This window comes from Onychostruthus taczanowskii, unplaced genomic scaffold (assembly GCF_017590055.1).
Source record: "Onychostruthus taczanowskii isolate IOZ18803 unplaced genomic scaffold, ASM1759005v1 scaffold25, whole genome shotgun sequence".
NCBI classification, from domain to species: domain Eukaryota; kingdom Metazoa; phylum Chordata; class Aves; order Passeriformes; family Passeridae; genus Onychostruthus; species Onychostruthus taczanowskii.
The window spans coordinates 10,101,119-10,126,724 of record NW_024499796.1 but is presented as its reverse complement, the minus strand read 5'-3'; the positions used below and the strand labels follow the sequence as shown (position 1 = coordinate 10,126,724).

General features: G+C 46.6%; 2 protein-coding genes across 2 annotated transcripts in view; one reads left to right on the top strand and one right to left on the bottom strand.

Moving 5' to 3' along the window:
• Positions 1 to 4,093: 4,093 nt before the first annotated feature.
• On the top strand, positions 4,094 to 22,996 carry PSMB7 (proteasome 20S subunit beta 7). Its single transcript, XM_041406771.1, has 8 exons — positions 4,094 to 4,250; positions 4,365 to 4,458; positions 4,613 to 4,710; positions 4,991 to 5,131; positions 5,638 to 5,753; positions 11,927 to 11,985; positions 22,223 to 22,374; positions 22,841 to 22,996. The coding sequence occupies exons 1-8, from the start codon at positions 4,189 to 4,191 to the stop codon at positions 22,950 to 22,952; spliced, it is 834 nt and encodes a 277-aa protein (XP_041262705.1). The 5' UTR covers positions 4,094 to 4,188; the 3' UTR covers positions 22,953 to 22,996.
• A 379-nt stretch (positions 22,997 to 23,375) lies between these two features.
• NEK6 (NIMA related kinase 6) overlaps positions 23,376 to 25,606 on the bottom strand; it is a 28,810-nt gene continuing 26,579 nt past the window's right edge. Inside the window, exon 9 of the mRNA XM_041406770.1 lies at positions 23,376 to 25,442. Coding sequence (XP_041262704.1) covers positions 25,332 to 25,442 — 111 coding nt within the window. The 3' untranslated portion in view covers positions 23,376 to 25,331. The remainder of the gene's footprint in view (positions 25,443 to 25,606) is intronic.

The following is a 25,606-nucleotide window of genomic DNA, read 5'->3' as shown; positions in this document are numbered from 1 at the left end:
TGGCTGCTTATTTAGTGCCATCATTCACAAATCTGTGTAGCCCAGAAACTTAATAGAAAAAACAGGAGCTGCCTGTATTATTCATCTTTTTTTTTTTTTTTTTTTGTCAAGCTAACTACTCCTAAATCTCCCATCCTCCTACCAGCAAGACAGGGCATTTGGTTCTGATCCTTTTTGAAACACTAAATCTTTCTGATACCTTTTTTCCCTACTTTTCTAGTGAAGGGATTTTGCTGGCTTAACCAGACACCCACTGTGCATCTACTTGAACCTGGAATGACAGCTAGGAACAACTCTGCCAACAGTCATTTCTGCGAGGTGCCAATGTGCACAGGCTGAGGTCACAACCATCACGGGGAGATGGTTCATATCCTCTGGAGCTGCTGAGGAACACCCTCAGCAGGGAGCTGGATCTGGGGACAGGGGCTGTGCCTGCTTGATCAAGTGAAAAGAGGAGCTCTGGTGCTCAGAGTGAGGAAAGGCAGCAGCGAGAGAGCTCCTGAGAGATGAGAGGAAATACAAGGACAATATCAGACCCAGATTGCATCTGTCTTTCCCGTTTTTCACATGAAAGGCTAAAGCTTTCCATACGTGGCTGTTGCACAACAGCAGAGCTGCAGCGGCCAGAAACACAACAGACCATTCAGCAGATGGCCCAGGCTTCTCTGCAGGAGCCTGGCAGAGAGAAACCATCTCCTTACTGGCTTTAATCACGTCAGCCACAAGACTGGAGGGTCTACAAACAACTGGCAGGAGCAGTTCCACATCAGTTTGCAGGAGCACAGTGCTGAGAAAGCCCAAGGCCTCAGTGCCCAGCTGAGCCCCGGGGTCCCCAGAGTTCTGGAGCTCAGATAACCCAAGGGCACATTCCCAGCCTGGGCTGGGAATCCCCCCTCACGCCCCTTTTGCTGCCGTGCTGTCCCATGGAGGGAGACAGCCTGTTCTCACACCTACACCTCTGCCAGGGGCTGTTCCCATGCAGAAATGGCTCTTTCAGGAGCTCTGTGGAGCTTCCCTCACATCTCACACCATCCCCTTGCTGCTCCACTTCTCTGCTCCTGCTTCAACCTCTTTCAGTTTCAAAGTAATGGAGGCACCCTCTTGGACTCAAATCAACACTCTATTTCCTCTGATGGATTTAAATATGTCAAATAAATCTGCTTTTGGGAGTTTCAGTTGCAATGAAGAAGATCTCAGTAAGCTCACCTTCTGTCCTGCCTGGGCAAACACTTTCTCCATTAGCTTTGGTTTAGCCACAGGTTGGTAAAGTTTGAGTCTATCTAGTTCTGGTCCTGTCAGAATTGTATTTAAATTCTTCTGACAGATTCTTGGCTTGCAGCTCGTTAACAGATCGTTGTTGAGGCGAGATGTTTGAGATTGGAGTGGTTTGGAACAGCAGAGACACATGGTGCATTTATTCTCCAGCTCAGCCTTTATCTCCCTGCCTGGCTCCACTCCTGACACAAGTTCACCCTGGGACATTAGAGGAGCTGCTGGCTGGTTTGGGAGTCAGGAGCACACAGCAAGGAGGAATGTGCTGGAATATGCACCAGACACAGCCCTGCTGAGGGGCCAGGAGCAGCACCAGGGCTCTCCCTCCTGGCCAGCTTGCATTGCCTCCGACCAGCCCTAAGGAAAACCTGTCCTGGGCAGGGCAGGCTGGGTGGTGCAGAGACCAGCCTCACCCTGTAAGGCTTGGCTTTTTCTAACTCCTTCATTCTAGAGAGAAAAAAGTTGCCTGGTGATTCCTCTAGCTGCCCTGCAGCAGCACGTTTGCCTCTCACACTGCAAGAGCAGGCGCCAGCTCCGCAGGGGAAAACCGCGCTGAAGATTCTGTCAGACATTCCAAGCCACCCAGTGCCTCTTGAGAAGGTCCAAGAATTCAAGATGTCATTTGTCACTCACACTTTGAGGAAGCACTGAGCACAGAAGCGGGAGAGCAGGCAGGTGTCAGCACAGACACCAAAATTCCTGGGAGTTTGTGCCTGACACACGCAGGGAAGACAGAGCTCGGCTCCTGTGCCCACCTGCTGAGACAGCACCAAACATTCCTCCCATCCCAAGTTTTAAAAAACCTGTCTGGAGTGCTATTTAACTTCCCTGTCAGATGTCTTGTAGGATGATAAACCTGGACTGCAGCTTTGCTAAGGCTAGGAACAGATTTCAGGACTGCTTTTAAAAAAATACAAAGAGAGAAGTTTGCGTTTTTCAGGCTGGAGCGCAGCTCATCACAGCAAGCTGAGAGAGCTCTGAGGTGTGCAGCCCTCTGAGGTGTTCCCAGATGTATAACAAGCACTTCTTTATAGATGGGACCAGAGCATTAAAAATGAATTTAACTTGAACTTAACACTTTCCTCCCCAGTGTTTATTTTTTTTTTTGGACTTTTTGACTTCCCCAGCTCGTCAGAACAGCACCACCCTCCAGCCCTGCTCAGTGGGTGCCCAGGGACAGAGGGGGTGCCCGGGGTCACCTCCTGCCACCCCCCTGTGCTGCCAGGGCTCAGGGACAGCCGAGGACACTCAAGACACTCGTGTCTGCAGCAGGCACTGCCAAGGCACTGCTCTGCACAACACTTTGTACACAACCACCACAGGTGTGGAAAAGCCCACGTCAAAGATTTTATTCCCCAGCCCATCAGCTGTATCCACACCAACGGGACTGGGAACAGGTATCCCAGGAAAGCTGAGGGACAGACAAGGATCAGCCTGAGTCCGACCCCAGGCGTTTCCCAGCCATAGATGGAGCTGGGGGTGCACGTGGGGGGCTCTGGGCAGGGAGGAGAGGCACCTGCACATCTGTGGGCACCTGGGAGGGGGAAGGCACTGGGAGGTAAAACAATAATTGTAGGACATCTGCTTGGTTGTCAAGGACCAAAAGGGAAATAAAGCTGTTGTCCCCTCTAGCTAAAACCTGCTGCTTCCTTCTCCCCAGACTCCCCACCACCAACTGCTCCTCAGTTTACATGCCAATCCAATTTTGATGCCTGCAATTCACCCCAGAGACTGTTTATTTTAACTTTATCAAGTGAAGAGAAAAACAACTGTGTTAGAATGAAAAAAGAGCATCTGGCAGCAGGATATTCTGTCTCTCAGAGTTTCCCAGCTCTGCTGATGCACAAGAACATGGGATTTCTGTTCCCCAAGGGCTGACAGAAGGGGAGAGGAGCGTGCAGAGCACAGGGTCCCTGTGTCTTCACTTTAGGGATGGTCTTGCCTGCTCTGGTGGCTTTTTTCTGCAAGACTGGCACAAGCAAGAGAGAGGCTGGGGTTTGGATTTCTTCTCTGTTTTTGTTCTGTCCCACTGGCAAGTGTTTTTGAGCACTGGAGGAAAAAGTAGCCATTGCCCAGTAGCTTTGCCCACCCAGCCCATTTTTGTTGGTCATCTGGAGAAAAATAATTTTTCAGTAATTAGGAGGGACAGAGCAGACATGCAGATCTGCTTGGACACAGGGGACCCCGGGTCCATTTTCCTGCCAGAGAAAGGGTGTCAAGTAATTAATATTTAATGTTTGGAACAAATGGCACTTTATTTTTTAAATCAATAAGGTTTTTAATTGCAGGCACTTATCTAGGAAGCAGCAATGTGTGAACTTGGGAAAAATCTCACTCCTCTGCCTTGCTTTAAAGCACATCCTTTCTGCAGGTGTTCCAGAGGTTCTGTTCTCTGTGGATACATTTGAGCATTCCTTTAACGGTTCGGGACATTGGAGGAGAAGTTAAACTGGAGGCTGGATGTAGTTTACTCACAGAGCATTAAATTAATTTTAGTGACATACAGCAGAACTCCTGCAACTTTGAAAATGGGCTTTTTTTTTTTTTTTTTACACAGAATCATTCCATTCCCGGCACGTCGTTTTGGGGTTGGTTTTGGGTCGGTTTTGGGTGGGTATTGGGTCGATTTCGGGTCGGTTTTGGGTCGGTTTCGGGTCGGTTTCGGGTCCGTTTCACGCAGTTTGTACGGGCGGAGCCCAACGCAGCGCCCCCCAGCGGCCGCTCCGCCTCGTCCCGCCCTCAGCTCGAGGCTCCGCCCCTCAGCGCGCAGCCCCGCCTCTCCCTCAGCGCGGCTCCGCCCCTCCCTCAGCGCGGCCCCGCCCCTCCCTCAGCGCGGCCCCGCCCCTCCCTCAGCGCGGCCCCGCCGCCATTTCGCTGCCCCGGAAGCGCTCGCGGCCCCCCTGTGCCCGGCGGAACATGGCGGCCGTGTCCGTGCTGTGCGCGCCCGCCGGCGGCTTCAGCTTCGACAACTGCGCTCGGTGAGGCCGGGAGAGGAACGGGAACGGGAGCGGGGTCGGGAGGAGCGCAGGGGCCGCGGGGCCGGGCGGCGGGGGCACCGTGCCGCCCGGCCCCACTGTCCCGCTGTGCTGCAGGAACTCGCTCCTGGAGGCCGAGCTGGTGCAGAAGGGGCTGCGGGTGCCCGCGCCGCGCAAGACCGGCACCACCATCGCCGGCGTCATCTTCAAGGTGAGGCGGGCGGCGGCGGGGCCGGGCCGGGCCCGCGGCGGAGGCTCCGCGCTGCTGAGTCACCCCGGTGGGCCCGGCCCCACCGCGACCCCCGGGCTGCCCCGAGCGTCCCCGAGCAGCTCGCGGCTGTGGGAATAACCCTCCCTCCCTGCAGGATGGCGTCGTCCTCGGAGCGGATACGAGAGCCACGGAGGGGATGGTTGTTGCTGACAAGAACTGCTCGAAGATTCACTTCATTTCCCCGAATATCTAGTGAGTGTTGCAGTGCTTTGTTGGGTGGTAAATTGTTTGTTGAGTAATGATGTTGGTGCTGGGGGTTTTAGCCGCCTTCTTTACTAAGAGCAAGTATTAATTTCTGTTTTAAAATGATATTTTGTTAGCAAGGCTTGGGGGTTCGTGGTATTCCATTTACACTTAAGCAGGCTCTCTTGTTTTACGCTCTCTGTGCGAGAGCTTAGTTCCCTCAGTTTTACAATGGGAAAATCCCTGCTGGTTGCCTGAAGCATGGAGGTTTGTGTCTCCTTTTCCTCAGCTGCTGCGGTGCGGGCACAGCTGCAGACACTGAGATGACAACTCAGCTGATCTCCTCCAACCTGGAGCTGCACTCCCTGTCCACGGGACGGCTCCCACGAGTGGTCACTGCCAACAGAATGCTCAAGCAGATGCTGTTCAGGTAACTGCGGGGGTTTCTTGTTTGTCACCCGTGCTGGTAAAGCCACCAAATAATGCTTAAGGAGCCTTCTGTCTCAGCCTGCTTGACTTTCATAACAAGCCTTCAGGAAAGATTTCATAATTGCTCTTTGCTTCATGGGCTTGTTAACTGAGACAGAAGAGAAATGGGTTTTTTTACAGAATTATGTAGTGACCACACAACAAAAATAGAAGGGTGTTAGTTTAATACATAATCACACCCGTGAAAACTGCTGTGGTGAGAGGGCTGGACCAGTAACAGAGTCATGTCCAAGCTTATATAAAACTGGGAGCGATTTGCAATAGAATCCCTGCCTCAGAATGTCTGCTGGACACTGAAACAAGCCGTGCTTTAGTTCATTTTTTACTGTATTGCTGCCAGCTGGTGGAAGCAGCCTGTTTAGCACAGCAGTTCCCAGCCCCTGCGTTGTGCTGCACAGCCCCAGCTGAGCCCGGGGCTCCAGACTCACCGACAAACGTTGCCCCCAGGTACCAGGGCTACATCGGGGCCGCGCTGGTGCTGGGGGGAGTGGATGTCACGGGCCCCCACCTGTACAGCATCCACCCGCACGGATCCACCGACAAGCTGCCCTACGTCACCATGGGTGAGTGCTGCTCCGCGGGCCGGGGAGTGCCTCACACGCTGGCTGAGGGGCTCTGTTACATCCTGTGTGTGCTGGGCCTCACCTGTGCCTGCTTTGTGGGGCGGGCGCGCTGTTCTGCGTGCTCACAAACGTGGGCTGGGGGAAAACTCAGCTGCCAGGAGACTGAGACTGGGAACACTGCTCTGGCCTTAAAGCACGAGAATTGTGGGATTCCCGAAATCTTGCTGAAAGAAAAAAAAAAAATTCCTCAGAAACTTGATGTGCAGGTTGTCCTGACTCGTGGCTCGTATAAATCTCGCTTGGGGAACTTGTGTATTTTTTGGAAGACTTGGGTTATTTTAAAGGGTAGCTTATGTTTGGTAGAGCCGTGTAAGTGTAAGGGAAAGTTCAGATAAATGTATCAGAGAACTGATCTGAAAACAAAGTGTATCGGATTAGTACATCAGTCAGCCTGTGCCTGGTGCAGCTTCTATGCTGCTTTGTGGTGGGAAAACACACATTTATAGATTCTCATTAACATTTTCTGTTTCTGGCTGGCGCCTTTGGCCGAAACACCTGCTCGGGAGGTGGCGGAGGTTCGTGCTGTCCTGCCGTGTCTCGGTGCCGGGCGGGGGGCGGTGCAGGCAGGCCGGGCTCATTAACGCCCGCAATTAGCGGGGCCGGGCGCTGCGGCGGCGCGCGGCCGCTGGGTGGCGCCGGCGGGCCGGGCACGGTGTTAGGGCGCGTGACGTCATCGCGGGGGCTCTGTGGGGCCGCGGAACCGGCCCGAACGGGGCCGCGATAGCCGCGGAACCGGCCCGAACGGAGCTGCGGAACCGGCCCGACCGGGGCCGCGATAGCCGCGGAACCGGCCCGAACGGGGCTGAGGAACCAGCCCGAACGGGCTGAGGAACCGGCCCGAACGGGGCTGCGATAGCCGCGGAACCGGCCTGACCGGGCTGAGGAACCGGCCCGAACGGCGCCGCGGAACCGGCCCGAACGGGCCGCAATAGCCGCTCTGCTCTCCGCAAGTGCTAGATTTCCTGCCTCCGTTTTAAAAGCTTTAAAACGCGGCCTGTCGGGAGGGAAAATCCTGGCAGCTCCTCTTTCCCTCCACAAAACTAGCATGGTAGCAGAGTTAGGTTCAAACGAGGGGGAAGCAGAATATCAGAGGGTTAAGTTCCATGAGCTTAAGCTTCGGTTTGCTCTGGGCAGCACCAGGTGTGTGGTGCCCACACGTTCTTCTTGGCCACGCTGCCAGACAAAGCCCTTCTCAGCACCAGGGTCCTTCACCTTCCCAGCCCTGGGAGCTGGCACTTCCTCCAGTGACCAGGATCTGCTTTAGTAAAAAATTAGCTAAGGCATATAGATGAAAGATAGAATCGAGACAGCAGAAAAACTGTGAAAAGTCAAATTTAAGATAGCAGTTGGAAATGTATTTGAGTCTTACTTACCCCAGAAGTTCAAAAGGCGGTTTATTAAATCAAGGGAGGTGTGTTTGGCCAGTTAACTTCCGGAAGTTCAGTATTAAATAGGAAGGGTGGTTGAGAAGTTGAGTTTTATTTTGGTGTGCTGGTCTGTCTGGATGGACAGTGGTGTCCTGCCTTGCAGGAGAGATTTAAAAGGTACACAGTGCTTACTCAGGAGTGAGAACATCAAATTAAACTGTTTATGCTGACAAAGGACAAAATTGGATTTCAGCAAACGATGCAAGATTGTCTGATTGCTTGGCTTGTCTAGGAGAGCTTCTGGCCAAGGCTTATAATGAAATGCATGCATAAAATTAAAGCACTTGAAGTGTGCAGTTGAGCTTTTGGAAGCTCGGGAGTCTCTGGTGGCTGGAGCTGCTCCCCTGGTGCCAGTGGTGCTTCATATTCATAAATCAGCTCTTCACTGCAGTGGCAGTGTCGTGCTGCAGAGCAAGAACTCCCACTGCTGGGAGCCAGCCCCCAGCCAGGAGCCGCGCTGAAAAATGATCCCAGGCCGAGGGGCTGCCGAGATCACGGGATCCTTACCTGGGATGAGCAGCAAACTGAATAACAATGAGTGCCTGTGAATAAATGCCCTGTCAGGGAGCCTTGGCAGTGATGGATGAGGAGGTGCTAAATGTTGCTCTCAAAGCTCAGCACGTCCTCTGGTGTGGCAGCAAACAGGTCCTTGGGTGAGGAGATGGACTGTACCCGGCAGAGAGAACCTGTCTTCAGTGAGGGTTCTGCTGAAAAGATCCAGTGCATCTGCTTTAGAAAAGCTCCTGCAGTTTTAATTCACGGTGAAAATTATTGTGAGCTGCACTTTTTTGCTATATATCAACAATAATCTTTCACTTTAAGTCAATTCTGAAGTGGTACAACTGCTCAAGTGAAGACCAGATGGTATTTTTAAAATCAGTTTGTTACAGTTGCATGCAGAAAATTTAACACCTTGGTGATGAAAATTCAGGAAATGGCCAGTGTTACTTAAAGAAGTAAATTCTCTTATTGTTTATAACTTACCTGGTTCATACTGAAAAGCTTTTGTCTCTGAGTAGTTCAGCTTCCGTAGTTCTGTAGAATTTGTTTGCAGTCAATATTTTTATGTATGTAGACATTAGATTAATGCTTCCTGAATATTTGGTTCTGAAGTAGCTTACTGAAAATATATGCAAAGTAAATTCTTTGGAATTGAGACAGCATTTTTTATTTGATGTTAACTGTAAGCATTCTTAGCAGATAGCAGATTTTAAAGACCTGAAAGGGTTTTTTCGTGAATGCTATACAGTACAAATAAATTATGACTTTGCTAATTATCCTTTGTTTTAATTAGTCTTATTGCTCACATACAGAAGAGACATAAACTTTAGACATATGGAAAAAATAAATCCAGCAAAGAAAATGTCCTACATCTGCAGAGCTTAGTTTGAAATCTTAGCTAAGATAAATACCTGGTGTGGTGCTGCTTTGAGCTCAGGTAAAGACATTATTTAATGACACATTATCACATGGCTTTCCTGGAGGTTTTAATGGATTTGAGGTTGAACTGCTGCTGAATGTGAACTGGTAGTGACTCAAATCAGTTACCTTGTATGAGGTGGGGAGTCCATCCCAAGGTAATGGATGGCGTTTTGCTGTGTTTGGATTTTATCCTTCTGCAGACTTTATGTTTGGGAATTGTGAAGCTTGTTTCTGCATAAAGGCAAAGCATGCTTGTTAAAAATGAGTTATTGGTGGGCACCGAGTGCACGGACAAGAGAGCAGCTGTTTCCCCACACACAAACAAGTTCTCCATAGACCCTTAATATCCAAGTTTTCTGTGTTTTTATAGGAGCAGCAATAAGAAAACCGTGCTTGCAGTGTTTACTTAAGTTCCCAGTTTTATTGCCCGCTCTGCTGTCACAATGCAGCTTTCAGGAGGCAGCTGCAGTGGCTGGAGCATTGTGGGGCTGGGTGGAAGGCGAGCGGGGCTGGACAGGGACAGGGAGGTGGCACAGTGGGATGGGACAGGGAGATGGGTGCAGTGGGACACGGCCAAGGGAGGTGGCACAGGGAGGTGGAACAGGGCCAGGGAGGTGGCACAGTGGGATGGCACAGGGAGGTGGCACAGTGGGATGGCACAGGGGGATGGCACAGGGAGGTGGCACAGTGGGGTGGCACAGGGAGGTGGCAGGGCTCTCTCTGCCCGTGCTGCCCGTGGCTGCCTGTCCAGGCCAGTGCAGCTGGGCTTTGCTGAGCTCTGGGCTCCAGGGGATTCCTGCGTGCCAGGAGGGGTTTCCACAGCAGCTCCTGGTGCTGTTGTCAAACACGCCTTGTCCTGATGGAGACACTCACACGTGTGCATGGACTGATGTTTCTGAAAACACAGGGCTTGCATCTGGTGCTAGGAAGAGTAAAGAATTCTCATTGTGCTGTTTAAGATCAGGGAATTCTCTTCTTTCAGAGAATGCTTAGCTGTGCTGGGAGGCTTTCGCTAAGGGAAATTTTAAATGTAAGCTTGCTTAGGATTTTTAAGCACTAGAGAAAAAATGAAGCTGAGTCTATTCAGCTTTTCCAGCTTCCTGTTCTGCCAGAACCTCCTTAGGATCTTGGTTTTCAGATGTAAATGTCTACATGTAGGTTTAATTAAGTTAAGACTTTAAACAACTCTTTGAAAATTTACATTGTAGAACTGTCTGGATTTATTTATTTAAGGTTGATAGTAGATTTGGCATTTATTTGCGTCTTGGTAACATAGTGAGATAAATAATTAAGTGTAATTCTTTATGTATAAAGGATTTCATGTACTGTAACATAAAATTCCCCCTGCCTTTTTCCTTTTTCTGTTTTTTGTCTTTAAGTTACTGATTTCCTGCCCATAGTTCTTTTGGGAACTTATTTTTAAAAGGAGCTGGAGGAATTCAGCATGAGCCATGTATGCAATTGTGTTATTGATAATTTTTTATTCATCACTAGAAGTTTTAAGATCACTTTTCTCCAACTAAATAGCTGACAGAGTAATTTTGGTCAGATACTGCATTTTATACTTTCTTTTTTGCACTTTTTCTAGTCTTTGTACTCTAATTTTGTCAAGAATAGGGTTGTTTTCCAGCTTTGAGGCTTCCCACTCAGCTCATGGTCAGCCTTCATTTGGGAATAGCAAGAATGTGGGCTTGGTTTGAGACCATAGCCTAGATTTTTTTTCCACCTCTCATTAGAAATATTCCTATATAATTCCAGAAGAATTATTGTTTTATTGTTCAGGTTCCTTTATTTGTTTTGGCACATGCTTTATTTTGACCTTGTTTGAAGGGTCAGTAAAATTCCTTTTATTTGTGATTTGTTCTGTGGTATCAGCTGTTTGCATCAGCAGTTCAGTTTTGCTATTAGTTGCTTAAAAATCTTTATTCTCAGTTTCAGCATTTAAAAAATGGAGTTGTGTATTGCTCCAAAGTGTAAATGAATAGTCATTGCCAGCAATACAAGTGCATACTTAGAGTGTCCTACTGCTTTTAGATGTGATGTATTTGGTACTGTAAAGGTAATGATCCTCAACCACAGCAATATTCTGTAACAGGAATATCTGTCATATTCATCAGGATTACCATGTTCATTGATTTGTGTCTGTAAATCTGCTGTTTCAACCCTTTAAATTTGATCTATAATTGGACCTCCTTAAATGGTTCAGCTAAGGTAGTCTGTATTTTCTCAACAGTGTCACTGTCAGCTTCTCCTTTTTCATTATACATTCAGCAGACTTGATAAAATCAGCAGGACACCTCATTTGAAACTGTTTAATCGCTGCCTTTTGCTTTCACTAAACCATTGAGGTGGTCAAGCGATATACACAAATCATTTTAAATAGGAAATATGGCTTTCTCTGTGACCCAGCTAAACAGATAGCACTATGCAAAACAAGTTAAAAAGTAATAAATGCCAAAAAATCTTCTAATTGGAGTAAAAAATTGCAGGTAACTTTATTCACTCCCCAAAAGTAGTGCTCTCTGAAATATGGGTAGGGCCACCGACAGACAAGAAAATCTTCCTGAAGGCTCACTCTTCCTGAACAAAGCAAGTTTACAGTTTCAGATAGTACCATCCTGCTTTTTGTGTTAATTCACAAAAAGCACATTTATAACCCTGCAGTCACAGTGCTTTGGGCAGAGATGGCTCCTGTTCCATCACTGCACCTGTACTTCGTCCTTTCTGGAGAGGAGCGTTCAGCTCATGGCTCTGTCTGGCACTTTGTTCAGCTCTTATTGTTCATGATTGTAAAAATAATGGCACAGAGCAGGGGCACAATTAACTGTTTAACTACAGGGCACAGTTAACTGTTTAACTACAGCCCCCTGCCCTGTTCCCTCTGCTGGGCTGCTCATCCCCAGGGTTGGACTCATCTCCTTATTCCAGCACCCCTCTAAGAGGGGCAGGCATGGAAGTGGAGTGTGAGGGATGGAGGAGTAGGGACTGCAAACTGTGGCATTCCCTTAACTCTCTGTTTCTAACCTCGTTTCTGTACCTTATGTTCAGGATGGTCAGAAGGAAAGGCTGTCAGGATGGGCCTGTGCTGAGTCTGTGCCCCAGGATTAAATCAGGTTCTGGCTTAGTGTAGACACTGTACAGTGCACAGGAAGCTATGGTGGGCTTCAGTTTGGTGTGTGCTGATGAGATGTACTGTATTTTTCTCTAAAAGCTTGTCATCCCTAAATGCACTGGCTGAAGGGGTGTCCTGTGTTGTCACCACAGGTTCTGGATCGCTCGCGGCCATGGCAGTGTTTGAAGATAAATACAAACCCGACATGGAGGTAAGTCCTGGGTTTTAAACCTCAGTGTTCCTTCTCTCAGCAATCCTCACAGCATAAGAATTTAGGAGGTTTGAAACTCTAAAAAAGGTAAGTATGCTCTGTTTTGCTGCACTTAAAATGTACTATGGTCAGCTTACTGCAAAGCTGTAAAAATGGATGGGTAAAATAAATAAATTTGCAAGAAGCTGTATTAATGTGTGGGAAGATAGGCAATTTGAATGTAGGTGAAGACTTTAAAAACATTCAGCTTACTGGTTATAGTTTACTTCAGCAATTTACCAGCCCTTGCACAGTCAATATTTTTGTTTTTCTGTTCCTCTGTCCTTCTCAGTCTTGAAAAGAGAATGCAACTAAAAGTCTTCAGATTTTTCAGTCCTCATTTTTGTAATGCAGCTGCTGTGAGTCATTTCCTCCCCCTGAAGTGCACTGTGGTCTCAGGTGATGGTCCCATAAATCCACAGTTCCTCTCTACAAAGCTGGTAAATGAAGTTTGAAATGTGAGGTGATCTCTTGTACCTTGGTACATCTCCTGGCACAGCACAGTGGGCAATTCCAGCAGATTTTTTAAAAAGCAGTCAGCTGCTCCACCTTGTTTTGAGAAGTTTGCCGTTAGTTAATTGCTGCAGCATTAGTAAAAAGCAGTTTTCCAGCTATCCCTGGCCCCTCTCCTGTCAGCAGCTAAGCCAGAGTTGTAGGTGTGCACAGTTAGGGACACACACTGGGATCAGGATTGCTGTGATTTGGGCAGCATCTGAAGGCGCTGGACTGTTGGCCTCAAGTATATTTACAATTGTTCTCAGAAATACTGGAATATGTTTAATGGGCTCCCAAGTGTCTCTGGGAAGGATCCTCACACCAGATGGCTGATAGAGCCACGAGAGAGAGGGAGGAAGATTCTGTTTTTCCCTGTCCCCTCATGCTGCTGTACGAATGAGTCTCCTTTTCCAGCCTCCTGTGTGACTGTGCACTTGGCACGTGTGCCATCCTCTGCAAACACGGGCTGCAAATCCCTGCAAGCAGCAGCTCAGCACAACAGTCCTCTTTCCAAGATACAAATGGCAAAGAGCTGTGCTGTGCAACTCAGGTTTCCATTTGGTCTCAGCTAGCTTTCAAGCTTGGATTTTAAGTCATTTCGTGTGTAAGAGCAACCGAAAAAGGCACCAAAAACTGGTAAATCTCTAAATTTTCCTATTTAGAAAGGTCATCCTCATTAAACTGTCTTCACACACAACCATAAGTGGCAGCAGATAGTCACTTATAACAAGCATGTAGAAATGCAGCCTACCAATTTGTTGAAATAGATATTTAGATCTTTGAGACTTGCATGCACCTTAACCCTTCCTTTGGTTTTCCTGGCTAATCTGTTATCTAATAACAGTTCAGGAATTGTATTAACCAAACCAGCAAAGTTTCAGGTGATGAAGCTCAACAGCACTCTTAAACACTTCCTCATATTCTGTTGTGGCTGTGAGTTTGTATTTACATTCTAAGTCAGATGTGGTTTGTTGTTTTTTTTTTTCAATAAATTAATAAAATAACAAATATTTCTATTGAATTGAATCCAAATTAAATCTGAAATATGCTATGTTTATTTTACATAAAACTGGGTATGAAATGGCAATGAAGATAAAATTGCTGGAGATTAATTTAATAAAATTGGTAGAAAATTATTATTTTTCTGTCAAGATCAATGCTCCTTTCTTTTGCACTAATTGTCAGAATAGCTTGCTAGGGCTACTGGAGGGTAGTGGTGTGCTTCAAGACCATCACATCACAGAAAAATGATTCAAAGGCAAACTGTCCTGCACCCTCTGGTATCAACTTGCAAATTAGCATCTGGAATGTAATTAAACAAGCTTAATGAAAGTAGCAGCTGAATACTACTGGAAAAGACAATCAGCTTTTTTGCCTCTGATATATATTCTGTACTATTGAAGCTGATCACCAAACGCATCGTGTGAGCACAGTTAAAAAAAATTAGCATTTATTTGAAGAATAGGAACTGTTTTTCATTCTGTTATGCTTTTGGCATGCACTGGTGTCCCAGGAGAGCCATGCCACAGCAGATAGTGCACAATATTTATAAATCCATGACAGGCAATAATAGCAACTTGAAAAATTCTTTTGCTAGAATTTCAAGTTGAGAGCTGCCAAAAGCTGAGAGGATCAAATCTGCAGTGGCAGCTGCTGTGCCCTACAGTTAGAATCGTAGACTTTGAAGATGCTCAACTAAAAAAAATAAAAAAATAATAAAATAAAAAAAGACTGCAGGCTTAGCCAATTTTTGCAGGTTTCTAGAGCCCTGGCTCTCTGCCTTTTGAAGATGAGTTGCTGAAGCTTCTCCCAGTGCCTGAGGCATGCTAACACCAGCAGGATGTGTTTTTTTCCATAGACTTAGTGTGTCTTCAGATTTAAGTAGCACATGCTTTATCAGTGCCAGCTGTGATGGTCCTTTCCCTGGCTGCAGTGCTGGGAGGGGATCTTTACCCAAGGTCCTTCAGGGGAGCTGTGGAGATGGATGGTGACGTCCCCGAGTGCCACTTGTGCAGCCTGATTTATGGAGGCGGCGTTTGTGGGGAAGGAGTGCTGGCCTCTAGAGGAACCATTATAGATCGCTGAGGATGGGAACACTTTCAGCCCTGAAGGCCTCTAGATGCTTCAAAAATGTAATGCCAAGCACCTAACTACTGTGGAACAATATTAATCTGTCATGTGGGCAGCTATAGATCTACTTTAAAAAACGTAAGTGGAAGAGCGGCACATCTAATGGAATGTTCCGAGCTTAGATCTTTCATTGTAGCCAATTTTTCTTCCAATAGAGTCACCACTGTAAGGTTTTAAACCTTACAGTCATTTTGTAAATGCATTTGTGCCTTCTGGTGTTAAACAATAGCAGAGAAATACTTTGAGTCAGTGGATATGGAAAGCATTGTGAGCTGGGAAAAAAATGTCTATAGTATTAAATGCTGAAATTCTGGGTTTATCTATCCTGTGGTGGTTGAATTCCTCAGGAGATGGGGAGGGGGATATATTTTCTTCTGGTATTTGATTTCTAGTGTTTGAAAAGTAGAAGCATTTTGTCTGTAGAATTGCTTGATGCTCACTGGGGCTATGTTGTAGACTTCTTGTTTAAGCAAGAAAAGGCTGCTTGTAATTTAATTTCTTTTCTGAATTTCATCAAAACAGCCAGGTTTAATAAAAAGAGGCTCCAAAAGGAAGAGAATCAGAAGCTACAGAAAACAGAACAAATTTTGCAGGAAAAGGAAGTAAATCTTGGAGTAGTGAGTTCAGGAGCAGAACAGGTGGAAGACAGGAGATAAGAGATAGTCTGGCACATACTCAATAATTATTTCTAGGATAGATCACCACTAATGTGTGAGATTATATTTACAGTCATTTATTGTACCATTTCTTAAGTGTGGCAGGAAATGAACTGGTACTGAATAAAAACAAAAATACCCTGGAGGGTAAGAAAGATGAATAAGAGAGGACTGTTCTGAGTGTGTTCCACATGGAGCACAGACATCTCGGTGCTGCAGCAGCTGTGCTGTCCCAAAACCTGCAGCTTGCTGTCCCCTGGTGTGCTTCAGCACCTGCTCTGCAGTGGCTCACCTGTCTGGGTGGGACCCACATGGGCTGGAGCCATCTGGTGAGCAGTTTGGCAGGCAGGTTTGGGAGAAGTGGTTTTTGAGGTACTTCTGAGTAGCCCCTAATCCATAAGTGAAGCAGCTGAGGAACGGAGAGTGCTTTCCTCAGGATGCTCCATGTGCTCTGGGATCTTTGCAGTATCGAAATGCCAAGTAGCCTGAATGCAGCTTTTGCTGTGCACCTCTTATTTCAGTAAAAAATGCACCAGGCACACTACAAAATCTTACGAAAACATGTAACTTTCTTCCGTTTTTAAGCAGCTGACACAAAGATCCTTCAAATGTTCCCGTGCTCACGTTTCCTATTGTCCCTCAATACGGTAGAATTATTTTTGTTTATTAACTACTGACAACAATGCTGAGCTATTTTTGGGATCTGTCAAAAGTCTCTGGCGCTCAGCAATAGTCTCGGCGGTGCTGGTGCTGTGTGTGACTGTGAGGGGTGGGAGGGTGACAGGCTGCAGCCGAGCCCCCGCTCATTAGCGATGGTGATCAGCCCCGGGCTCAGGTGTGCCAGCCCAGCTTTAATGACTCCGCGGGACGGTCACCACTCGCTGCGAGGTTTGTGGGCTCCACTCTGGCAGCAGACAATGGAGATCAAGCCAGACTATGGGAGTTAGGCTGGAGAGCCTGCCTGAGACACTTGAACCCCTGTTGGTGTCAAACACGGAATTAAGTAAATGGGGGTGGGGGGAGATGAGACAAAATCTGACTTGGTGAGCAAAAATCAGGACTTTGTGTTTCTGTGCCTGTGTATTTCATTATCCAGTGACAGCAGCTGAGGCTGTTAGTGGCATATCTTCACTCCTTGCTGCCAGAGCTTGTGGCACTGCAGTTTTCAGCTTTCCTGACATAGCTGTGTTCGTGTCTCCTGGAGACAGGGATTTCCATGGGTAAATATCAGGTCTTAGTGCATACAGTCAGCCAGAAAATAAAGGCTTATCATACCTTAGGTTAGATCACAATTATCCTGTGGCAGCCTGGTTTCTGCCTGACACGTTGGACAGTTTGTACTGTATTCATCATCTTTCACAGAACTGTGCCGTGGATCGATTTCCTTTGTGGGACTAGTGTTAAACAGGAAATCTGGGCTGATTTGGAATATGCCAGCTAGGTATGCTCTGGCATGGCTGGGATGGCAGGAGCAGTGTTTTGTGGGGTGCTTTCTGAAGGAATGAAAGCCTGGTTTGTGTGCTGAAGTCGGTGGGGCACTGCTGGCAGCACTAGTGTGAGATCCCAGAGACACCCAGCAGTGCTGCCTTCCAGTTTGCTGATTGCAGACTGTATCAAGGGAAATAAATGTTACCTTTGTGTAAATTGGGCCTTGCTGCATGTCAAAGAGCAACAATTTCTTCACCTTTATGAAAGTAACACTTAAACTTTGTCCGTAATAATGCAGACAAGCTGGCCAGAAGCAGGGCTCTGTGTTAAGAGATCATTTCCCTGCACAGGGTAGGGGGAGGACAGGTAATTATTTTTGATGCATTTCTCAGGAGCAGGTGTTCCAGTTTAAATTGTTCCAGTTTGTATATCTCCCATAACTGCAGAACACAGGCAAAATGTACTGGAAGATATTTCACATGGCACGAAGCCCGAGAGCTGCTCCCGCGGCGAGGGCCGGCGGGGCTGAGGGCAATTGCTGTGAGGGAGGAGGAGGAGGAGGAGGTGGGAGCCAGCCTGGGCTTTATGGAGCATTTTGGTGTGTTAGGAAGGATATATTACCAGAGGGCCCAAGGCTTCTTTTCCAAATAAAACATTGACCTTCATTCCCTTCCATCCTTTTGTCAGAGGTAAAGCAATGGTCAGATGGGCAGAGTTTGCTTTGTTTGAAGCCAGACGTGTTATTGCGTGGTATTAATTTTTTATATGCAGTAACATAAAGTAACTTTAACTGTACTCTTTTGCAGGGTTTGCATATCTGGGTGGCTGAGGGTCAGTGTGTTACTGCAGAGCACCACAGAGGGGCCAGAGGAGGAGCTGCAGCCAGGCAGGAATTACAGCTCTGCTGCTGTTAAGCCAGTTCCCATTTTGAGAATCAGTTCCCTAAAAACCCATGAACTTTACTAAGTGATGGATTGAATGAGTTTTTGTAATCATTCTTAGTTCAGAGAATGGGAATAGTGTTAAAAGAAATCCCATAGTTGTGAGAAGAGCTTGTAATTTAATTCTGTGCCATCGGAAATATGGATTGTACTAATCCCCGTGTAGGGAATGACACACAGCAACTGATGGTATTGAATAGTAGTTCCGAATCATATAAGTTTCTTGTCTTGGCAGGTAATTTGGCATAAATTGTTAATGTAAATCCAGGTTAGTGAGGAAGACGTTATTTTACTAAAAAAGATAAACTGCTGATTAATTCAGTATGGAACTCAATTACAAATTGAAAGTGTCTCTGCAGGACGCCAGTACCCTAAAGACAGCAGATGTTGAATTGATACTCCAGCATATTTCACCCTGGTATGAAATATTAACGTGGTTTATTATACTGGTGGTGTATGATATCAGAGAGGGGGTGGGGATGAGCCTGCGCTCACAGGCAGCTTCCTCAGAACGGGAAAAAACTGTTATCTCTGAGAGTAATTACTAGGGACTACTGAGCAGTTGATTGGAAAGTTCTTAGCAGAGGATGGTTAGAAAAATAAACATTTACTGACACTTCAGTCACAAAGAATCCAAACATAAAACACATAGGTCTAAATTAAAAAATTTTTAGAAAGAGACAAATTGTGTCATTCCTCATTCTGAGGTGATGCTGGAAATGCTCTTTTTTGGGGGGAGACTTGTTAAACCTGAGTGGTTTAAATGACACATGCTAGCCCCTTTCCTGGCAGCCAAACCAAATCTGTTCTTGCTGCTGGAGCCTTCCAGCCTCCCCTTTCAAGAAACAGAAAGTCCTTTGCTTCTCAGGTTTGGACTTTGGACTTAGAGCAGGCTTCAGCATCTCTTCCAGGTCCAGACTGATCTCCACCCCAGCCCCTCACTCCCCGTGTGCTGCTGATTCTCTCCCAGACTCTAATTATGCTGCTGTAGGTGCTTATGTCCTTCAAGAGATATTGCTTTCTACCCCCAAATTCCCAACACTCCTTTATCGATTTATTTTTTTGTTGCCATTGTCCTTCCTGAAGCTTCTGATTTTTTTTCTTCCCACGTAAGTCTTGGAGATTCTCATTTTAAGTAGTATCAACTTTTTATATGATAGCATTTGAACAAGTCTCGTTGTAAAAGACTATTATGATAAGTATTTGCATTTGTTTATTCTTACAAAAACACTTGTTTATGTCGATGTTGCATTGCATTTCAAATCTTCCTAAGAACTGCTTTGGAACTGCATTATGTATTGCATCTCTAACAGCACCCTGGTGACCTGCAGAAGGGATTTATTTTATTTTGGTAAGAAAAAAAAAATCAGGAATTTCTAAAGTTTTAAAATCTGGAAAAGACATCTCCTCTTTGATTTGCTTGTGAAGTTACAAAATGTGAGGAAATAGTGTTCACAAAGCCATTCCAGCTGCTCCCTTTGCTGCTGGAGCATAATGATAAACTTGTTTACAGGTTATTAGTGAAGACAGTATTAATACAATGTAGAAGTAGCCTCATCTCCTGTAGGAAAGGCTCTTTTTTCCTTTAGTAGCACTTGAAATTTGGAAATTGCTTAAGTGAGGAGAGAAGGTTGATCCAAGTCATATACAAGAATAATGTGTAAAAGTTGCTGCTTGGTGCTGTCTGGGACTCGTGGCACAGCAGCTGTGAGAGGCAATCCATCAGCTCTGAGTGTCTGCAAACTGCAACTCTCCAGATAACAGGTTTAAAGTAAAGATTTAATACAGCCTCTATCTACTGTGATGTTGCAGTGACAGTTTAAAACTCATTCTCTAAATCTCAGCAGACTTTACAGCCAGCAGTGGGCCCATAGAAAGCTTAATGGCATTACAACACATAAATCATCTTTTAAAGACGCTACCAGTAGCGCCAATATTAAATGCAGACAATTGTCGGCGTTATAAATAATTTATCAAACGGTGTTTCAGATTAGCCTTCCGTGCCGAGTTATTTATTGTAGCCCTGGCTGCCCTGCTCCCCGGCAGCCTGTGTGCCGGGGGCAGGGTAATGAGGGGCTCTGTCCCCAGCCCAGCCGTGCTGAGCGCTGCAGCCGTTTGTCACGCGCAGCTGAACGCAGCCGCGCATTGGAGCCCAGGGACGCGCCGTGGGCCGCGCGATGGGCGCGGACGCATCGCTCCATAAAGCGCTGCCTGTCGCCGCTGCCTCGCCACGCGCTTCATCACTCGCCTGTAATCTCATTTAAGGAGCCCTGGGGGCCCCACAGGAGGATATTCCCAGTTAGCTTGGTCTTTGCAACCGTAAAGCAGGAAGTGCTCCTTTTATATACTCTGAACTTTTAGGGTTTTTTAAGATTAATTATTATAGTGACTCATTGAGGGCCCTGTACTTGAGACTGTGTCAGCACTTTGCTGCTAACCCCTCATTTTGTGACTGTAAGTAGCAGTCCTTGCTGAACTCCACGCAGGATCTCTGTAAGGAATGCTTGGGGTTTTTCTTGTGGCTATTCTGTTCAGCTCTGTAAATTGTCAGAAGAGGAGCAGGAAGCAGCACTGAGGCAGGGTTTTCTAATGACAATTATTCCATGTTCACAGACTGAGCTGCACTGTGTCAGTGAAGGAGCTGAGGTTACAGCCTGGGCTCTCTGTGCAGTGGCTGCCTCAGCTCAGCTCTTCCAGCTGAACTTTACTGGGTATTTTTTGAACTGTTTTGATAACAGTAGGGTGATAAGAGTACATTTTTAAAGCAAATCGGGTTTAAATTAGAGGAGTCTGTGAGGTTTGCAGTATTGACTTTAAAAACTGAAATTAAAAGGAAGAGTGGAACAAACTCCACCTATGTGCTGTAGTTTTCCTAAGCTGCTTTTCTTACACATAACACTCATATAGCTTAAAATTACTCTGCATTTGCTACCACTTAGTTCTTAAAACAGATCCACACGTATTTCTTTGGTTTATTTACTTTCACTATGTTACTAAAATAACCTTAGTCTGCAACAAATCATTGACAGTCTTATGTCAGTTAAGTGAGGAATTACTTGCTTATCAGGATTTTATTGCCCAAAACACAGAAGGAAACTTACAGGAATTATTTTTGCAGCATGGTAGTCAGCTTGGTAGGAAGTGTAATTCAATTTATTATTTTTTATAAAGATTAATAGTTGTAAAACTGGGAGTGAAGTAAGAATTGCTCAGTGGAGGCTGTGCCCTACTCCCATGGCTGCTGGCACAGGAATTCTGTCATTCCCACTGTCCAGAGGGGCACCAGGGAGTGCAGGGCAGGCCCGGGGCAGGCAGGCGGGAGCTGAGCTAATTTTGGGCTCCTCTTGAGCCGCGCTCGGGGCTGGAGCAGCTGCTCCTGGCACTGCTGCTCCTGGCACTGCTGCTGTCACGTGGCAGGCCCTGGCACACACGGGCTGTGAAATGAGGCACGCTGGAAAAAGCTGCATTTGTCAAATTCAGCGTTGACCCCATCTCTTGTTCCTGGTGTCTGGTGGCAGAAGATTATTCCAAGGTGTGAAATAGCAGCAAAGCAATGAGGAGTGAGCCTGGGAGCCTCAGCATTCCAGCAGGATCTGCTGGGTGAGCTGAGCAGCCACTGCTGCACAGCCTGGGACAGAGTCCACACCTCTGTGTCCTGGATGTGTGCCAGCCTCACTGTTTCTGGAACAGGCAGCTCTAGTTTTCAAGTAAGTAACACACCTTTGAGAGGAAGTAAGGGGTCTACATTCTATGGTTTGTGCTTTCTAGGCTACTGAAAAGATTTGTGTATGTATATGATATATGCATGTGTCCATATATATATTTATGTGGACTCAATCTGTTCTCCTTGCATTCTGACCCTTTGGCCAGGTGACAGGGGCACAGGCTCAGTGGAGCTGAGGGTGCGGGATGTCCCCTTGCTGGTCAGGGCTCTCCAAGGCCATGGGAAGGGTGCAGGGCTGGGCTGAGGGGCTCTGGCAGTGAAAATTAGAAATGATACATCAAGAAATTGGTTTGCCACATTTCTTCCTGCTCCCCAGCCTGGGAGCTGAGGCCGTGTCAGATGGTTCCTGATGGCTCTGAGCGTGGGTACATTTTCCATCAGCTCGTTTGGAGCAGCCCCAGCCCTGCAGCTGCAGAGGGAGCCAGTGCTGCTGGAGACGCTGCCAGTCCCATCAGTGCTCCCCAGGCCTCCACAGCAGCACCAGTCATGGGGTACTGGCAAGGGGGAATGTGATCTTACAGACCTGCTGTGATATTCTAATGGATATTCTGATGAATTTGAACTGTTTCTGTGTAAAAGATACTCCTGAATGCTGTTGTGTAACACGGGCACTGTGTCTTAGTTAGATCATTACTGTAGCAGAAGTTCCTCTTGAGTTTCACTTCAGTGGTACAAACGTAACCACTCCCAGCGTTTTGACTGTGGTACCTGGTGATTGGGTTTGGTGTATCATTTATTGTTCCAAGCTCAGCCTCCCCAGGCACAGGGACACAGTCCTGGGAAGAGGCAGCACTGGGGCAGTGCCAGCTTTGTGCCTTTGCCAGGAGGAGCAGGCCAAGCAGCTCGTGCGCGACGCCATCGCAGCCGGCATCTACAACGACCTGGGCTCGGGCAGCAACATCGACATCTGCGTCATCAGCAAGAGCAAGCTGGACTTCCTGCGGCCCTACGACGTGGCCAACAGGAAGGGGGACAGGTGAGTCACCCTGAAGCTCTTGTGGGGTCCCTGCTCTGCCTGGCAAGGCCTGTTCTCAGTAGTACCAGGTTGTGTCAGTGTTCCCCCATCTGCAGGAGGTTCAGCTAATGCAAATGAGCGGCTCTAGCAGCAGCTGAACAGAGGCTGACACCTTGGTAGAATAATTCTAGAGTTGCAAAACATAAGGAAATTGCTCCTTCTTTGGTTTTTAGCACAGATGTGCCTCCCCACTTTGAGAGCCCACTGATTTAGATAAAAACCTTTCCAGTTACATGGCAGTGTTTTTGTGAACAGTTTCCTGCAGTTGCTGGTTTATCTGAAACTCTCTACACATTTTGCAGTAAGCACAGTTTCTTTACTTTGGACTTCTACAGGAAATATCTAAAGCTAATCAGTTCTAAAATTTTAAATGCAAGTTTTTCTCTGTACCATCTTCCAGACTAATTTTCCCCCATTTCTTTACCAGGTTTGGTAGGTACAAGTGTGAAAAAGGAACAACTGCTGTTCTCACAGAGAACGTGGCACACCTGGAGCTCGAGGTGGTGGATGAGACCGTGCAGACCATGGACACATCCTGAGCCCTGTGGGTGCTCCGAGAGCAGAATAAAGAGGCTCTGCCCAATCTCTGCGTGTCTGTACCTGGTGCTGTTGTTCTCCCTTCCTCCTTTAGAGCAGGTGAGACTTGAGCAGCCCTGGGGGCTCTGGCACTGACCCCAAGGGGAATGAGCAGGTGAGAGCTGGGGCAGAAAAGGAGCTGCTTTGTTAGCTCACTCCAGGAACAAAACAGCAGGAGTAAAACTGCTCTGCAGAAGTCTAATTTGATAAGTTTTGATTTAACAGAATGTAAGAAAACAGTGAGCATTGGTGGTTCTGAATTGCTGCCCCTGCCCCCTCCAACAGACACTGCTGTCCTGCTGCCTCCCTGCAGGGTGTCACTGCTCATCAGGGGAGGCTGATGTTACTGCTTCCCTGTTTGCTGTAGATACAGGGCAGATCCAGCATCATTTCAAGTCTGTCTTTTTATTCACCTCCATTTGGACCTTTAATACTGGACTTTTTTGTTTTTTTAAACAAAGGTGTTTATTTTGGAAATAATTTTTTTATTTATCTAAAAAGGCACAGTTGCAAAAAATTACCTTTTGAAATACATTTCTTTATAAGCACTACGAAATTTCATGTAGCAAGAAAGTGACCAGACTTCTCCAGATACTCATATTTGAGCTGAGCTTCCCTGGAAGCCATGGCTCCAAGGAAAGCTGCAGTGGAACCAGAGAGGTTCAGGCTGAACTCTGGGAAGTGCTAAAGAAGCTGGTTGGCATGGAAATGGTGGGAGCAATTTGGTGCCTCCACGACATTCTCCTGCTGATTTAAATTTCCCACATCTCTCCCAGGAGCAGCAGCCTCGACTTTCTGCTGAGAAGCCTCAGTAAAAGGCACCTTCCATTAATGATACCAACCATATTCACAGCAATTAATGGCTTTTCTTGGTACCCTATACAAATATTCCCAAATTTTACAGGAAGTAGTTGAAGATGGCACTGCAGTTTTCCTTTAAGTAGAGAAAAGTAGGTTAAAAAAATCCACTAAAAGCATATATATGTATGTAACCCCCTAACCCTAATCTTAGTTCAAAAAAGTTAAGGATTGTAAGCTTTCTTTAAGAAAAAAAACAGGCACAGGCTGCATTTGAACTGTCACACACAAATCTATACATTGGCACGAGCCCCTGTCCCACGTGGAAGGGCGCTGGAGCAGCACAGGCTGAAGGATTTCCTCTGGAGCACCGAGTGCAGCCCTGCTCCTCCTGACAGGCACATGGAATGGAGACACTGGAACGTGAATCCACGGCTGTTCCTAAAGCAGTGAGCATTTCCATTGACAGTAATGAAACAAGTCATTGATTCAATGAAGGAATTTAGCTGGTTGACAATTTTCGTGCAGTTAAAGACGATGACTCCTTCAGATCAGGTTGAGATTTTATAAACATTCACATTCTGTAATGAGCTTTCACAGTTTGAGACAAGGGGCTGATCCTATGCAGAATTCCATACACAAAGCATTTCATTTATTTTTTAAAAATTTTCCAAGTGTTTAAAACACTGCTGAAGTTCCACTGATAGTACCCGACGTACTATTGAACATGTAAAAGTCTCTGCACCAAAACTGAGTTGGCTTTGATAAACACTGGTTTTAAACGGGAACCTGGAGGTGAAGAACCATTCCAAAAGGGAAAAAGGAGGGAAAGGAGCAATTCTCTGCAGGAGCAAGGCTGGTAGGGGTTTGCTTGGCATGTTTGTCTTCTTTTCCCCAGGCTCATGTTTAACTCATCTCTGACAGAGAAATGCATCAGCAAAATACTCTTAAGTTTTCAATTAAAAAAAAAGAAATAATGAAACAAAAGGGTTTCCCACCCCCCCCAACCCTTCCCAGTTCCTAAGTCTGAAGAGGAGGAAATTAATAAAAACATAAATGGCTGCTTTAAAATATACCAAGTAAAAACTGAATTTGCTATTAACCATTTGCAGAAGAGGCAAAGTAGCAGTTATACAAATTACACAAAATCTATGGTAATCCTTACATTAGTATAAAGTGATTTCACTGAAGGAATTATTTCAATATTTCACATTACAGTTAAGATAGAAGGTCTGGCAAACGCTGAGCCCTCGGTAATAGCTGCTATCCTAGATTACACACGACAGTTTTAAGAAAGGACCCTTAAATGATCTACATCCGTAACATTATTTGCCTTAAAAATAAAAAATAAAAAGAATCACTTGCAATACCTCACAGAATCTTCACGTTAAAGCACAACCACCTGTAAGAGTCCTTGTCAGATAACCTGCAAATGATGGAGCCTCTGCTGCGAGTGCTCAACCTCCCACCTGTGTGACCTGGCACCAGTCGCTTTCAGCTGACAAAAAGAATTCAAGTAAGACTGAGCGGCGCGGGCTCCCGGCTCATGTGCTCGAGGTCCACACGTGCATTTGTTTGGCTATTTGGTGCACGTAGCCGATGTCGGGCCTCTGGTCTGGGTCGGGGTAGATGCACATGCTGACCAGCTCCCGCAGCTGCAAGACAGAGAACAGGCACAGTGAGTGAATCCTCTGCTCCTTCCTGGAGGAGCCGCGGGAACGGCTGCCCGAGAAGGGGGGAACCTGTGCAGGTGCTGCTGGGCAGAATCCAGGCACGTGTCTGTCTCGTGTCTGCGTGTCCCACCTCCAGAAGAGCCGGG